Source organism: Pagrus pagrus, assembly GCF_965226575.1.
Source record: "Pagrus pagrus genome assembly, chromosome: 17".
NCBI classification, from domain to species: domain Eukaryota; kingdom Metazoa; phylum Chordata; class Actinopteri; order Spariformes; family Sparidae; genus Pagrus; species Pagrus pagrus.
This window is the reverse complement of record NC_140201.1, coordinates 8,041,740-8,058,281: the sequence shown is the minus strand read 5'-3', so window position 1 is coordinate 8,058,281 and position 16,542 is coordinate 8,041,740. Positions and strand designations below refer to the sequence as shown.

At 44.4% G+C, this 16,542-nt stretch overlaps 1 protein-coding gene across 2 annotated transcripts in view; it reads right to left on the bottom strand.

Moving 5' to 3' along the window:
- Nucleotides 1-1,640: 1,640 nt before the first annotated feature.
- The window catches only part of epha10 (EPH receptor A10), a 164,943-nt gene continuing 150,041 nt past the window's right edge, over nt 1,641-16,542 (bottom strand). For both annotated transcript variants that reach the window (XM_084379205.1, XM_084379206.1), the window contains 9 exons: nt 16,390-16,515; nt 14,876-15,061; nt 10,839-10,900; nt 9,144-9,260; nt 8,638-8,724; nt 8,081-8,233; nt 5,333-5,523; nt 5,082-5,246; nt 1,641-4,078 (listed from right to left, as the gene is read on the bottom strand). In XM_084379205.1, coding sequence (XP_084235331.1) covers nt 3,964-4,078; nt 5,082-5,246; nt 5,333-5,523; nt 8,081-8,233; nt 8,638-8,724; nt 9,144-9,260; nt 10,839-10,900; nt 14,876-15,061; nt 16,390-16,515 — 1,202 coding nt within the window. In that variant the 3' untranslated portion in view covers nt 1,641-3,963. The remainder of the gene's footprint in view (nt 4,079-5,081; nt 5,247-5,332; nt 5,524-8,080; nt 8,234-8,637; nt 8,725-9,143; nt 9,261-10,838; nt 10,901-14,875; nt 15,062-16,389; nt 16,516-16,542) is intronic.

Below are 16,542 nucleotides of genomic sequence, written 5' to 3'. Positions count from 1 at the left end.
CCAGAGAGAGAGAGGGGGGGGGGGGAGACTTCATAAGGCCACATGGTGGGACTGGAGAGGTAACTGAGAGTTGAAGTGTGTTGCGAGTGGATTCGGAGCATGTAGACAAGCACTGTAAGTACAAGAGGCCCAGGTAGCCTGAAGGTGCGAGGAATGAGCGAGCTCCAAAAGGCCGATGGTTCATTTCTGAGCACCAGAAGAGAAGTTAAACAGTAGATGTAACATTTGGAGTTTATCATTTAGACCCCGTTCACCTTAAACTGTTCAGCTGCTCATTACAGATCCTCCGTTTCCTCAGGCAACACGCTGAAATCCAAGGTTTACTGTGAAGGGCTGATTCACCCAAATGGCAAAAAAACCAAACATTTTTAATATAAATTTGCAATGTTTTAAGTACCACAAATTAATTTCTGTTCTCTTCCACTGTATTGCGGCACAAATCTCAAACCTGGACAAAAGGAAGCTGCCCCGTGGCGTTTACCTGAAAACAAACAAAAGAATCACGTGTGTATGCGTCACAATTCAGTTGAGTGCAGTTCCTCCCTCATGAAACATTTGCGACGCCATTTTAAAAACCATTGTAAACAGTGCATTGTAACAGTCATGGTATCCTCTAGCAGTTTTCTTTCTTTCTTTTTCCCTGCAATCAGTCGTGAGGAAAATCAGCCCAAACAAAGAAAAATAGCAAGTCAAACAGTTGGACTGCTACAGACCAATGATGGGATGTTAGCTCCGCACCCCAACATATCCTCACTCCCAACCCGTCAATTACAGAAGCTTGGTCAGCAGCCCTGAGCTTCAAACTATCATACCTACCTACCAAGCATCAGTTTTGAACGTGAAGGACAAATCAAATCAAATCAAATCAAATCAAATTTTATTTGTATAGCCCAAATTCACAAATCACAGTTTGCCTCAGAGGGCTTTACAATCTGTACAGAGACAACACCCTCTGTCCTTCGACCCTCGATTCGAGTGAGGAAAAACTGACAAGTCAAGTTAGTAATAATACATATGCATCATGGGGTTACACTTTCAAAATAAAGCTCTTTAGCAAAATGGTTGCAGTTTGGTTAGGTTAAGGCACCAAAAGTACTCGGTTAGGCTCAGGAAAAGATGATGCTCTGGGTTAAAATAGCCATGTTCAGTCACGTCACTGACATTACTTATGTTATGTCATTTAATTACGAAGCGTTGGCTGCTCACTCACATACTAAAAAGTATTCACAAGACTTGCTTTATAAGCTGAAAACTCCATTAGATACCTTTAAATCAAGATTATCTGCGTGCCAAATGTTTTTTGTAATTTGGGTGAACTGACCCTTTAGACAACTAAATGGTAAGTTTTTATAGCATAACAAGGCACGATATTTAAAAAAAAAAAAAAGGTTTAAGATACTAAAACATCTGGAATCTAAGGGGCTGACCAGAATGCTTCAAAGTTCCTACCGTTACCACTGTAATCGATGTCAAAATCTGTATTTGAATGCTTCGGGTACAGAACAGCATTCATGAGCAGGAAACCATCGTCTCAAGGGAGTGGTCTCAAAAATCCATCATAAGCCGGACTGTAAGATGTCAATTTTATTTTAAGATTAACGTTCAACCCCAAATGAAGACAATAGGAGACCAGGAGCAAAAACGTTTGCTTGTATTGGAGATTTTTTAATAACACGTTTCAATATTGCAACAGCCATCAGATTTTCTTCTAACAGGTAAAAATCATCGAAAAAACTAACGAAAAAAGAAACTTTTTTTTTTCAGTTTTATATTCCAAACACCAGAGTTTCTTGGCTATGGCCCTAAAATTCAAACAAATAAAACCCTTACACAGTGAGCAGATATTATATTCAACACATTGTTCTTCAAACAAATTATAAAAATAGATTTAGCATTTTCAAATACATATTTACAGTATTAAACATATATCATGATGGTCACAGTAACAGAGAGGAGGGGGGGAAAGAAAATGGGAGTTTCATTCATCGTGGTGACGAGGTCCAGGTCGTTGCGTGTGTGTGTTGTCATAGTCTCGTGTGTGTGTGTGTGTTTGTCAAAGGGACCCTCGGTGTGTTTTCTTCAGATATGTCAACATGTGCGCGACTTGAGATTATTCAATTTTGACAAAACTGTTACAGAGAGAGGAGGAAGGGGAGAACAGAAAAAACTCATTTTGTACCAAATACGAACCAGTTACAGTCAAAAATGCAGGTACCTTCTACTGCGAGAGTGTACGAAAATCAAATAATGCCCCCAATAAACTTCTTCCTTCGAGTCTCCCGTATTGAAATAGGAAAGAAAAGGCGGGATCACTGTACAGAGAGGATTCTGGGAGTTGTCTGGGTGGGAAAAAAGTGCAACCACGTACTGTAGTATGGCAGAGCATGATATCAGCATCAGCATGACAATCCAACAAAGAAAAAAACAATCCATATGACATTCCTTAATACTGTCTTCATACTGCAACACACACACTGTAATGCACACAACAAAAATCTGACGATAGGACGTAAAATGAAGGGTATGAAATCCAGTGCTCGAGAATACACAGATACTGTGTGCTGACAGTAAAAATCCTCCAGTGTTCCTCTCGCTCCCAGTGCACGAAACAAACCGACAAACTCATAATCAAAACAACAAATCGACGAAACAAGAGGAGACGACCGCTTTGCTTAACATTTTTTTTTCTTTTTTTTTAAATACTAGTTGAATAAATAAACCTTCCTCGACTCTTCTCTGGCCGCGTCTGTGTTACAGTCTGTAAACGTAAATAAATAATATGGATAAATATCTGAATCGGGCCGTCTTCCAGAGTAGGCCCGTGCTCTATACAGAGTATTCAAACAGGGAGAGGCTTTGGAGAGGAGGATTACGTTACTGAGTGGACTTCCAGCAGGCTGTAAAAGGGCAAAGTAGATGTTTTAAGTGCACAGAGAGAAAACAGCTTCAAAGCAAAGAGGAGAGAAGGAAGATAAAGGAAGTAACAGAAGCGACGTACGACAAATGAATGGACGATCAAACACACGTTTTTCAACCTTTACACTTGCATCCTGCAGCTTTTTGTTCAACCATCAGTGGCCCCGAAGAGGAAAAAAAAAAGCAGGCTGACGTTCCTGAAAGTACATCGTGTCATCAGCCGTGACTTACTGTAGCTCTTTTTGTCCCGTCAGCACTCTTCATATGCTGTGGATGGGACTAAACCGGAGGCTTCAGAGGCCTCCATCCGCTGACTCACCGGACAGCGCAGTCCTCTCGAGCCGCTGCTCTGAAACGTTACATTCCAGCCGTGTTTAATCTTCCGCTCTGGCGCTCGATGCTGTGATTATCTTCGTAAATCAGTTTCCTGTTTGGATGTGAAAGCAGCGGTGCCAGTTCTGAGGAGAGTAATATCGTCCAGCGCCGGTAAAACAGTCCCCGGCTTTTACTGATTTATTGTTTTCAGTGAATTCATGTCGTGGTAAAGGGAAATTCCACCCAAAAATGTGAAAAGTTTTCTTTTGAGCGCTCGTCCGCAACCGGCGTGTTCGTGTCCCGCGCAGCTCAGAGGTCAGCTTCAGACAGAGCCCCGTCCTGCTACAAGACAACATTTCATTTGTCTCTACGCGCTGATCCGGAACCAGTGAGATGGAGCTGACACAGTTGTTTAAGTGCAGACATGGAGGTCACAAAAAAAGGGCGCGCGTGACGTCACTCCTCTGCTATCCCCAGCGATCGCGACGGGGACGCTGCTCATCTCTGAAGGGAGTCGTAGAAAAAAAGGAAGTAAGGGATCAAGGAAGGCATGAGGAAGTGTGGGAAGGAGGAGTAGATAGAGGAGTGCAGTCGGAAGGAAGATCTGCTCATCTTTCCTTCAGTTTGGGAGAGCTCTCTTTCTCTCTTTCTCCTCTTCTCCACCCCATCATCTTTCTGCAAGTACGCGGGGGTCTGCAGCAGCAGGGTGAGGCTGGGCGCGTCGACTGCCTGTTAGACCTGCACGCCGCGGCCGTGCATTTGGATGACCTGGGCTCTGAGGGTCTGGATGGCCGCCAGGATCAGCTTCTGGTGCTCGAGGGAAGTGATGCCAAGGCTCAGTACATCTCTGCGGAAACGGAGAACAAGATTTACCAAGGTTATTGAAGAAAAAGTTTATTGGACTAACCCAGCTAACTGTGCAGCACGTCGTTACCATCGCAACCATTTTTTTTTTTACTTCGTGCCTCACTCACGTTAGAGAACATTGAACCTTATTGTAATGAACGCAAGCAACGGACATGGCAGTTGTTAGTAGTCACTGCTGTCAAGCTCGCTAGGATTGGGAAATTTTGGCTGCACTTTCTCCACTATTCTTGTTTGACTAGCTCGCTAATAGCTTCAGCAAGATATCCACCCCGGCATGAGGAAGACTCTGATCATGCACAGTTAATGCAGCGGCAGGTGAGCAGACAGACGGGCGGGTAGCCTGGCAAATGTTTTCATATGATCCGAATGAGATGATTGGATGGGCTGGATACAGGACTTTTTGGTCAGAGCGTTGCATTTATTGATTGCTCCCGGGATGTTGAGAGATTTCCTTCAAACATAACAAAAAAATGCTTCAAAAATAACTTACCAGCCCGCTCGCTTTCATCTAGCAATTTCTTAATTTATACTTTGATGAAACCACATTATAATTTCCTAAAGCCCAAGGTAATGTCATGAAATAATAAAACTCTAAAACCCTAAAATGTATTACAGAAGAAAAAAAGCAGCAAACCCTCACAACTGAAACGCCAGAGCCAGAGTCTTTGAGATCAATGCTCTAATAACTAATGGATTATCAGAACAGTTGCTGGTGATTGTTCTGCTGATAAGCTCATTGTAACGGCTCCGATGTTTTCCTTTCTCCCCGAGCACCAGTCGGTTATAAATACTATCTTTAACAGCTCAGAATGAAAAAGGGATCAATAATAGAAGAGAAAAGGAATGGACATTATCCCTCAAGTCACTTATTTATTCATGCAGTTATCTGTTTAATGATCTCTTCTCTTATTATCTCACTCCGACACCCTCTCTACAACAGGAAATGAAAGGTCACGGAGACAGACTTGTAGAAAGCCACTCACTGTACGGTCATTCGTGCCACAGACTCCAAGTAGCAGTATCCTGCTGCGGTGAAGTTGTCCTTGTAGCGGCCCATGTCCACAGCGTCCAGCCACTCCCCCACTGAGTTAAAGGAAGGGAAGGAGGGGAGAGGCCTCTCTGCTAGCGTGATGGATGAACTCAGGGTTCTGGAGGACGAGAAATGGCGTCGATTACACGGAGAAACGTGCAGGAATGAAATGCGTGCCGAGCAGCAGAGATAACCGGGCCTCACCTGCGTGCCAGCGTGGAGGAGCCGATGCCATCGGGGGAGCGAATGCTCTTGCTGAGGGCTGAGTGGATCTGGCTGAAGGTGGGCCTCTCCGTCCTCTCCTTCTGCCAGCAGTCCAGCATCAGCTGATGGAGATGTTGAGGGCAGTTAACCGGAGCGGGCAGCCTGAAACCGTCCTCGATGGCCTTGATCACCTACAGGAACGGAAAACAGGTTAGAAAATTTGGAAGTGGTGTTCGGATTTTTTAAGCACTTCTACTATAATTGGATAAATTCCCAAAAGGACGAGTGGGTGACTCATAGAGCAGGATGTGGGGAAGTGAATAAGATTTGTCCTACTTAAAAAAATAGTTGAGTAAGATGTTTAAAACTTTATTTCTTCACAGCGGAGTTGCTTAGTTGCCAAGATTAGAGGCCTTTGGACAGTGTAAGCCCTACTTGGATAAATAAGAACAGAAAAGTGTTAGTTGTTCCATCAACTCTTAATTACACCTCCTTTATTGCTCCATTGCATTGTTTCACTTTTTAGTTACTGAACTTATTTTGAGGCGGCATCCTTTAAGGTCACCTCGGAACAAAGTCGGAGATAAACAATATGAGGTCGCTACGAATCCGCGGTAACGTCGCGACTAGACCTGCTACAAAAACATTGATCCGGACAGCAAAAAGAGGCGACTGTAAGAGGAGAGGGATCGTCCTGCAAAAACAAAATCATGACTGGGATTAAAGGTCACTCAACAGGATATTCGGTGTCTCTTAGTGTCACTTTACAGGATATTTGATGTGCTCTTATCAGCAGAGAAGTTTATCATAACATTGTAATTTCCGATAATGCGATATCTTGTAGCTCCGTGAATTATAATAACAATCCAGACAGTAACAGATACGACACAGACTGACCATAAGTTGTTGCTGTTTTCTTATACCTGTCCCACTCTAAAAGATAAGCCTCTAAATACAATGATTCATCCCAGCTCAGCCTTTTTTTTTTTTTAAAGGTGTTGTGCCTGAAGCCGGTCGTCAGTTTGTGAGCAGACTCCATTTCTAAACTAACGCGAGCAACTGTTGCCCCCTGTGTTTGGATTTTGACATCAACAGGTGGCCATTCTTACATGTATAGGCAACGGAAAGAGATGGAGAAGGTTTCACTTTCCACGTCACGTTACAATCCGCTCACATATGACCAATAAAAAAGTGATTAATAGATGTAAACGACTACACATTGTTACATAGAGCCCCTTTTAATCAACCCTGAAACCTCCCTGTCTTCAAACAGCAGAGCACGAAAGCCTCCCTCCAGACCACCTCAATGTTCCTCGCTCCTCCTCCATCAAACTAATGCTGTCCCCATCCACCACAGCGCCTCACGAGAGACTTGCTCTCAATATATTTATGGACACGCGATACGTCCCCAAGAAATACAATCTCTTGAAAGGAGGAAATAAAGTCGGAGCGTAATCACAAAAATGACATCCATCAGTGGCATTACTTCCTGAAGCCCTTTTCCCTCTCTTCTCTCTACCTGCCCGCCCACCGCCGCCACTTCACCGCCCTCTCAGCCCCCCTTGAGCTCGTATCTCACTAAAGAGCATTCATAAAATGCTTTTCAGCATTTGACATTTTCCATTTAATCAAAGTCGGACGGTAAAGGTCGCTATGGATCACAGGTGGACAGGCCGACCAACAATTCCGTTATGATATAATGTATCAATTTAAAGTGGATTAATATCCCCGGCGCTCTACAAGCTCGACCTTTGCCCTCTCAATTGGAAAGTTTGATAATACGAACGAGGCTGAGAGGAAACTTTCTCCTGCTTTGTGAAAGGGCATGAGAGGAAGAAGAAAAAAAAAGGCGCTGTGAAAGCTAACTATTCTTGCGCCTGCTGAATAACTCATGCATATTCATTTTGGACATTCAAAAGTGGAACATGCTAATAACCCGTTGCTTTTTAACCATCCACCTGCCTGCATAAAGTGTTGGCATAATTTCCCCATGACAGCAATTTGAGAGGGCATTAGCACGATTTAGCTTTTGGACTCGATGAAACGACGAGAACTCTTTCAAATCGTCCACCTCTTCTCACGCTCCCGTGTGTTGTCGGCTTCAGGTGAAAAGAGAAAATAGTCTCAGAAAATAAAGTGCTCTCTTTTGTGTCTTTAGAAGACTTGCATCATGCTTTCGACTGCACTTTAGAAGCGTGACTTTCTTTCAAATAAAAGGACAAAAACAACCTCTTTTTTTTGGAGGGGAAAGAGAAGAGGTAGGAGTGACGACGGCAAAGCACCCGCCCACGTCTGCTTGGAAATAATAGAGTTCTAGTGACAAGCGGCGGGGTCCTATCGACTGGACAATCTCTTCAACCCCTCAAATGGCAAGTGCTTTACATTTCCTTAAAGAAATTTTCCGGGGGATTTTTCTTTTTTTAACACTTTTAAAAGCAGGACGGCACTCTGGGACAGGCGGAGGCCACTGGAAGGGGGTCAATGCGTCCTTAAGAGAAAACAGGATTGGTCATGGAGCTGATGCAGACTTAAAGAGGGGGACTTAGGCCCGGCAAAAGCTTTCAGACGTACTGTGGCTTCTTGGCTTTCTTTTAATAAGATCCAAGCCGGGCATGGATACAGAGTTCATTGATAGAGCGTAGGTGAAAGGGAGGAAGCAATATAAAGGAAGTGACTGGAGAGATTAATGGAAAGCCACCCTTGCTATCGCACACACACACACACACACACACACACACACACACTTACATCCTGGTTGCCCATATCCCAGTAGGGTCTCTCTCCGTAGGACATGACCTCCCACATGACGATGCCGAAGCTCCAGACATCTGAGGCCGAGGAGAAGCGGTGGTACTGGATGGCCTCCGGAGCGGTCCACAGCACCACGCTCTTCCCTCCGTGCTGCCGGGGGGGGGAGAGGTAAGACGCGACGTAAAGAAAGGGTGTGGAGAGTTCAAAAAAGCAGTGCTTAAATATTCCCTTTGAAAGGCTTTTGAACATATTTTCAGCAGATCAAAAGAATCTTTAGAGGAATGGTTTCACCTTGAATGGAGCCCAAAAATATCCAGGGAAATAAAGCAATGAAATTATTTTTTTTTTCCCTCTGACAGCTTAATTATATGGCCTCAGCTGAACCAGACACGATGTGTGTTAACTCGCGTTTGGTCTGAGGCTCATTAAAAATATCACCCTACATGGGTGAACTTGGCTTTGTGCTGCTTTGAGGGTCATTAATTAGAAAGAAGCGGAAAATAATGAATTTAAAAATACCCAGAAAAGATTTCACCGTGGTTTTTGTCCCTTACCAGTGTGGTGTAGATGGCCTCGATCTTGTCCTCCTGAAGAGGCCTGAAGCCGGATACCTTGCAGCCCAGGTTGGAGTTAACCAGCACCTGAAAGTGGGAAAAACAAACTGATTAGCATTGGTAACATTTGTCGGGGAAACAATCTCAGCATGAGATCGCACCGCCCCGGTGGGCAAAGCTCTAATCGTACCGGGGACAATTGATTGTTTACAAGAACAAATGGTCTCGTTCTTCATTTTCTGCAATGTGATCACGGCATTCACAGTTTGACAGACGGGCTCTTTTAGGAAAATGCCACGCTGTGAGACCTGGATGTGACAAAGCGGCTTCGACAGTATTGTCCCAACGTGTTCGGCTTCATGTAGCTCTCAAATAAAAACCTGCAGGCGAGTGACTGTCAAAGATGTTTTCACATGAGGACAAATTGTATCCTGTGATCCACCTGCTTGGACGTACATCACCCCTCACCCTCTTCTCCATCATCTCCTCCCACCTGCTCCCCTCACCTTGTGCGCTGCGAGCCGTTTGTGGACGAAGCCCATTTCGGTGAGGTACTTCATCCCCGATGCCACCCCGGTCAGCATGTCCATGAGCTGCATTACACTCAGCTGGCCCTCGTGTTTCTGAGGTGATGGGAAAAGGAAGGGAAGGAAGGAAGGAGATGAAAAAATTAGAAGAAAGGAAAGAAGAACAGGGAGGGGATGAATGAAACGTCTCTTACTACAGTGCAATGTTGTGCTCGCTGAGCCGAATCCCTTTATTTGGAGAATAAAAGCAAACAGGCCATTAATTCATATCATTATAAACCACGCCGCGGTGGTTCACAGAGCAGAGGGGCACAATAACAGTTTACAGAAGCTTACAGCATCTATAAGCAGAAAACACTCCATTTGTGCGGTTAATTATGCTGCGTTTTCCTTATTACGGTTAATAAGCACAAGTACCGTCGCCCCAGGACCACATCACGATGATAGTGGATTTAGGTTTATTAGAATAAAATGTCTTGTTTGTGAAACGGCTGATGAACAGAAAAAGAATAATGAGGCTTCATCTTGTTATTAGATGATGAGGAAAGATGTCTGCATGTACATTTAAGGTAAATTACAACTGCAGCTGGGCATTATGGAGGAAAAAATCAAATATCACAATATGTTTGTAATATCGATTGTGACAGTATTATAGGGATGACTATAAGTGCTTCAACAATTAATTAACACAATGAGATTTTTGATAAATAATCATCTGTAATGTGGATTTAATGACTAAATGAGTACAGGCCAGTATTAGAAGCAGTAGAACAGTCTGATAAGCTCAGAAAATACATCATTTTGCTGTAATACAGCTTTCAAAACCAGGAAAAGGCAACACTATCTAACACTCTCTGTCCATTACATGATATCTATATCCAAAATGTCTCATATCATAATTAGGGGGGGAACAAAATATTGAGACAAAATGTCAATATGGCAAAAATCTTCACAAACTAACTAAAATTATCAACAGTTCTGAAGTTATGACATCTGTTTTGTGTTTTTAAAGATATACACAGAAGTTGGCATGCTAACCAGCTAGCCCTGACTTATCCTGGTCTGAAGCTTCAGGGCTAGCTTTGTAAACACCAACATCCCCCCTGGTTCTCTGGCCTCCCAGTCTAGATTGCTAGCTCCAGCTAACTAAGGAAATACTAATACTTACTTGCAAATGGTAGCTATGTTCAGCAGCAGTTACTTGTTACTCGACACTGTCAGAAATAGAGTACAGTAGGAGTCCATATCTGTCCCCTAAGGGCTAAATATTGGACCTCAAGGTGACTATATGTACCTCATTAGGGCCAAAAAGTTCAAGCAGTAAAAGGTTCATAAAATAAAGGTACAAATTGCTACCAGATATACAAGACTGGGCTCTTTAAGGTACAAATAAGTGCCCCAGTGAGAAGCCAATGTGTCCCTAAAGGTACAAATATACACCTTCTTTTCTGACCGTGTAGCGATACGTTGTCCCCTATTTTATTTTGTTTACACTTTTTTAGACACTGTTTAATCTCAGTTAGTGTCAAATTTTGTATCTTGTATTTTTGTATCAGTTATTATAGATGGGCAACGTATCATATCATGAGTTATTCTGTGATTCCCACCCCTAATCATGACAACAATATAATATCGATGTATTTCCAAACCCGAGCATAAACTCTTTAAACTTACCCTAAGGAAGGAATCCAAGGATCCGTTAGACATGCTCTCCTCTATGATCATCATGGTGTTACCTGGAGAAAGACAAAGAGAGCAACACAGTATAAGTAAGTGAAATTGGGGTAAAATGGAGAGAATCCAAGGAAAAAGGGAAAGTGAGAGAGGTAATAGAGATAGAGACACGGAGAAGGAGGGAGGGAGGGAGGGAGGGAGAGAATAAAGTGAGTCTAGTCCACTTGGCAGCACGGCAGGCATTGTGCAAAGCCATTCCTCACCCAGTGAACTGTGGTGAAGTCAGGAGAACCCGTGTGCTGCCCTGGCTGTCTCAGCAAGTTTAACGACCCTCAAACACACACACATGCACACAATCTGTGCGCGGTGCGTACACACAGGCCGACGCTGCCCAGGTAGGCACGTTCGTATACACCACACTCACGCATGCTTACACACATACACACTGGGCCCAGGCGCAGATGGCAGAGATCCAGCAGTGCTATGAAGTGCACAGAGGAGGAAAATAAGACTGCAGCAGTCGGAGGAGAGAGGGAATGAGGAGAAAGGAGGAGTGGATTATGGGAGGTAGAGACAGGATGATGAACTGAACAAATTGATGGCTACAAAATACAAATCTAGAACAGTTTTTCGAGGCTCATTACAAAAATGATAGCTTGGCACCGCAGTAGCCACAACTGATGGTTTGCCAGGAAGCTATATGGAAAGGTGACCAACAACAATCGGGAACTGTGAGTCAGCGCTGCAGACAGTGCCCCATGATATGCCAGCCGTCATGTAATTAACGCTAGTGAACGTCGGTGGGTGGCGCGGGGCTGATAACACGTAGCTACAAACAAGGGCTGAGGAGGCTGCTAAAAATGTATTTCAAAGGATGTCGCATAAGTTTGCAAATCCTGGCAGAAATGCAGAGGGAGGGAGAGGAGTAATAAGCGCTGTTGTGTGCGTCACACAAACACAAATTCATATACTCATGCACACTTGTAGGTCATAATTTGAATACATATCGAAAAGCAAATCCTTGAACTTATCCGAACCCCACTGTTTCGCACGGTGCGTTGCAAAACTGTATCTCATACGGACTCAATCATTTTGCCAGAGCAGCTGGTGAAAATTGAAATACCCACTTGTTGAGGTGGAAAAAAAAATCTTGAATATTCTTGTCGGGGGAAAGAAACGGAGGACAAATATTATTACATCCAATCACACTTGGTAAAATTGCCCAGAACCCAGAGGCTTTCATGACAGAGGGCGTCAGTGGTGCGCGGTTATTTAAACGTAAGTGAATCCACAAATGCCAACTGAGCCAGGATCCACTATCGGTAGATCATCCTCAATAACCTGATATATAGCTAACTGCTGTTGTTAGGTTATTGCCTAGATGGAAGTATAAAGGCACTTTGCCTCACTGAAACTGCTATCAAGTGTGAAGAGTGTGCGACAACAATACGACAACAGCAATTCAATGAGAAACTGACACAAAATCACCACTTCCTGTCACATCACTGACTGATTTTCTGCTGTTACTATCTCCATGTGTGATTATATACTTATTCCAAAATGCATTACATTATTACGTATGTATGCTAATACATGCTGTACAGTAGCTCCATTAAATATACAGTGAATGGTCCAAGGTTGTGATGCAACTTTTTTTTCTGTCTGTGTAGTTTGATTAAATTTAAAAGGGTTAAATGTGAAATTAATCTTAAAATTCCTCTCATACAGACCACCTTGTCAGAAATGATTGAATGGTTTTTGATTAATTTGAAGAGAATTTAGCAGATGATGTCAAACTCGTGAGACTTTGTTCCCAATAATTAAACCTGCTTGCTCAACTAGTTTGTGAAAATCTTCACGAGAGCTGTTTAATAGTAGATAAAAGTAATGCAATGCCGTTGTTCGTATGTTATAGTTTGGAGTCATGTCAGTCAAATCAACTTCCTGACGTGTCAAAGTGGAGGCATTGTGTTAAGTTGAGCAGGAACACCGTGTGACAGAAAACAATATCACAGAAAAGGCCCCCCGATGACACTAACTGCTGCATGCCGAGCTCGGTACCATGGCCACTGAGAATTCTGGATTCTGATTTGTAGGGGGTGTAGATCAACTCGTCGTAACTTGACAGTATAAGCGGATTTGATGTATGTGCTTGACTGCAGTTCTTAATTAATGCACCAGTATTGAACTGTGCGTAAAGACATTGACGTATTAGTGCTTTTACTCTCAGTGCTCCCTCCACCACTGCCTATAATCGCGACCCAGTTGGCAGAATAAATGTTGGCAGTGTACGATTCAGCAAACCTTGGATATCTCGCAACTTTATGTTTCCTTAGGTTCAGTTTTCTCTTTAATGTGGTGACAGCACTGTGCTTATGGTCTGATTGGGTTTGGCTACATAATCCACTTAGGAAAAGATCATGTTTTCTCTGAAACGGAGTCTCGCACTGCGGTTTCTTGCTTGGCAGCCTTCTGGCTTGCAACTCCACCCATACCCCCTCCACCTCCCGATAAAACAGCCAGGTCATTAATGTGTAATGTGAGCACGATATGACACTTTTTGTCGAAATATCCATATTGAACATAGCCTGTGACACGTACAGATGTGAACGTGTCAGTGGTCTGCAGAAACATGAACGGCCAACATTTTATCTCGGCGACCGGGCTGATAATCCCGGGACGTCCAGTAGCAATGTGGAGCAAATGGCGCATCGTAAAAGACAGCAGCATATAGAGCTGGACAGGAAAAGGGAGAAGCTTGTGAATTAACGGGACGCACCCGTTGATTTTATGTGGCCTTGAATTATGGTGAAAGGATGGGAAAATTAGCAAGGAGGCGGCTGCTGCTGTTCGCAGGTGGTGGAGGGCTGGAGGAGGGCCGAGCGAGGATCTGGCGGGGGGTAAGTGATGTAAAGCAGGTGATTTGTAGTCTAACAGTCGGTGCGGGCGTGTGTGTGTGTGTGTGCTGTTTGTGTGCGTGGATGTGTGATTTCATGCCAAGTGAGGAGGCAAGCAAGCAGGTGTGTGTGTGTGTCAATGATAGTGAAAGAGAAAGTGAGCATATGGGACTGACTTTGTGTGCGCGTGTGTGCACGTGATGGTGGGAGAGATTGGAGTGGATCTCAGGGCCCCGCTGGGTCTCTAGCACCAATTACTGTACCCTGCACATCTGCTGCCATCCTACTGAGCGCAGAGTGTGTTCGGGCACTGTGCCCACACACACACACACACACACACACACACACACACACACACACACATACACACACACACACACGCACCACACTGAGCATCAATGCGGCAGCAACAAAAACTTCACAAACTCTTTAAAGCTTCTCCTTTCACCTGCCATTCCCATTAACCTCTACCTCATCTTCTCTGTCTCTCACGTCTCTTTCCCCTCCGTCTCCTCCCTTCCGGGGTTTTTTTTTCTTCTTCTCCCACTCCTTCCATCCTGTTTTCGCTCTAGGACCTCAATTGCTATCTGTCAGCGGAAAATGGGCCTTGATGTAGCAAAGCTGCTGCCAGGGTACGGCGTCCACCCTCGCTCTCTCCTCGTCTTCTCTTCCACCCCCGCCCCCCCACGTCTCGTCCCGCCCTCTCCGCTGCGAGCGCTGACCCCCTCCGTTCGTGTGATATTGAAGTGGTCGGAGTATCGCAGCGCTCTTCCCAATCCTCTCTTCACCTCCCCATCGCCTTTGATACTCCTACAGTTTTCTTCGCGTCTCTCACCATAGTTCCCTTCCACACCTGTGATATTGGAATGGTCTACCTCCAGTTCCCAAGTTCATCCCATTCTGCTTCCTTTTCCCATCCTTTCCTCTTTGGGAACGGAGGTGATAAACCCCTTTTGTGACACTGGAGGTGGTCAGATTGTCCCATTCCTCCTTGGATCCTCCTAAACCCTAGGCGTCCCCCCATCCTCTAAGCTTCCTTTCATCTTCACCCGCTCTCCTTTTGTTTTCCCCATGTTTTCCCCGGAGCTTTTCGCTTTTCACCGTCTGCTTTCTGCTTCATCTCCCTCCCATCCTCCTTACCGGTGGTGATGACCCCCTCCAGCCGGATGATGTTGGAGTGGTCGAACTGCCCCAGGATACCGGCCTCGCTGAGGAAGGACCGGCGCTGTTTGTCCGAGCAGCCGGCCCTTAATGTCTTTATGGCCACGGGCAGCTCTCTCTTACTGGGCAGCTTCAGGCAGCCGCGACACACCTCCCCGAAGTCGCCTGTAGGGGGAGACAGGCAAACAGAGCTCATGATCCCCGCTGATCGATCAGCAACCAGGGGGAGCGGAGAAAGAAAAGGGCAAAGTGTTACACGTCAGACTGATGATGAGTAATATGTGTTTGCTCGGATGAAAAGAAGGAACGAATCAGGTGTAGACAGGTGGGGGGGGAAAGGTTGGTGAAGAATCAGATGGAGGAATGCAAACATAGAAAAGAGAGATGACGCAAATGAACAGACACTGCTGAGGGGAGAACGGGAGGAACATGAAATACAAAAGGATCAAAGAAACATCAAAGATGGAGCAGGGTGCAGGGTGCAGGTGAAACGGAGGAACATCAAGTAGAGACAAGGCAAATATTACAGCCAGAAAACAGCCAGGTTTGATTTTGGCAAAGATCTGTACGATGCCAGGCTGATTGAACTGGATTCTTCAATTTGTATCAAGCCAGGTTGAGGCAAGGTGCAAAAATACCTTGTGTTGCCTCAAGATTATTGCCACTGTTCATGGCCCCTGCTCTGTTTGCTGCCTTTGTTCATACCGTGTTTCATCTTTTCTTGTTTCATAATGCTGTAGGAATCCGGATGATAGCAAGGTTAAGAAATCTTTTGCTTCGCTTACCGTCTGGTACAAAAGAGTGTCATCATTTCTGCTGTGTATGCTCCATACTTATACTTATAATCTGTCTATACCCAATGTGCTGCTCATATCCAGCTTTAAATTTAAAAGGGCCCTCCATCAATTTAACACACAGACCCTTTTACTTGTCACAAGGAGCACAATTTGGCCTGGTAAAATTGATGCAATTGATTTGTACCTGACTGGAGTCTATGTAAGCGCTCGGTCCCAGCCTACTCCCCCAGTCTCTTTTAAAGTGTGCTAATCAGGTCTTCAGCAGATGCTTGTGAAGTTCAGAGACTTGCTCTACAATTTTTAGGGCAAGTCTCCGAACATAGACGCCCGCAACAAACTGATGACATTTAGATTGGAAGTCTGAAATATCGGACTTCCTAATTGCAATCGATTGCAGCATAACAAAAGACGATATTGCATTGCATTCTGGGAAATTAAAAATGTAGTGTTTTAACAACTTGAACCAAACTAAAGTCTTAAAGTCAGGATATCAGTGCCTTTGCTACTTCAAATACTAAAGTGCAGAAGTACCTAGGCATTTCCAACAGTCTCTTCCAACTATCTCAGGTTTTTTTCCCCGGTTGAACTGAACTTGTACCGAACATGACTTCTGTGTACTGTTACACCCCTTGAAGTACCCCTTTCTATGGACTAAAGTGCAACAATTGTGCTTTCTTCCCACGTCAAGTCACATACCTGTGTGCACAATTCGCTCTATTTTGATGCTTGAGTTGTCCAACTCCTTGGCAAAGGCGTGCACGGCCTGCAGCAGGTCCTCACAGGTCTCTGGGTCGATGTAGGTCCTCCGTGTTGGGATTTTAACTGAAAAGAAAAATGCACAATATAAGA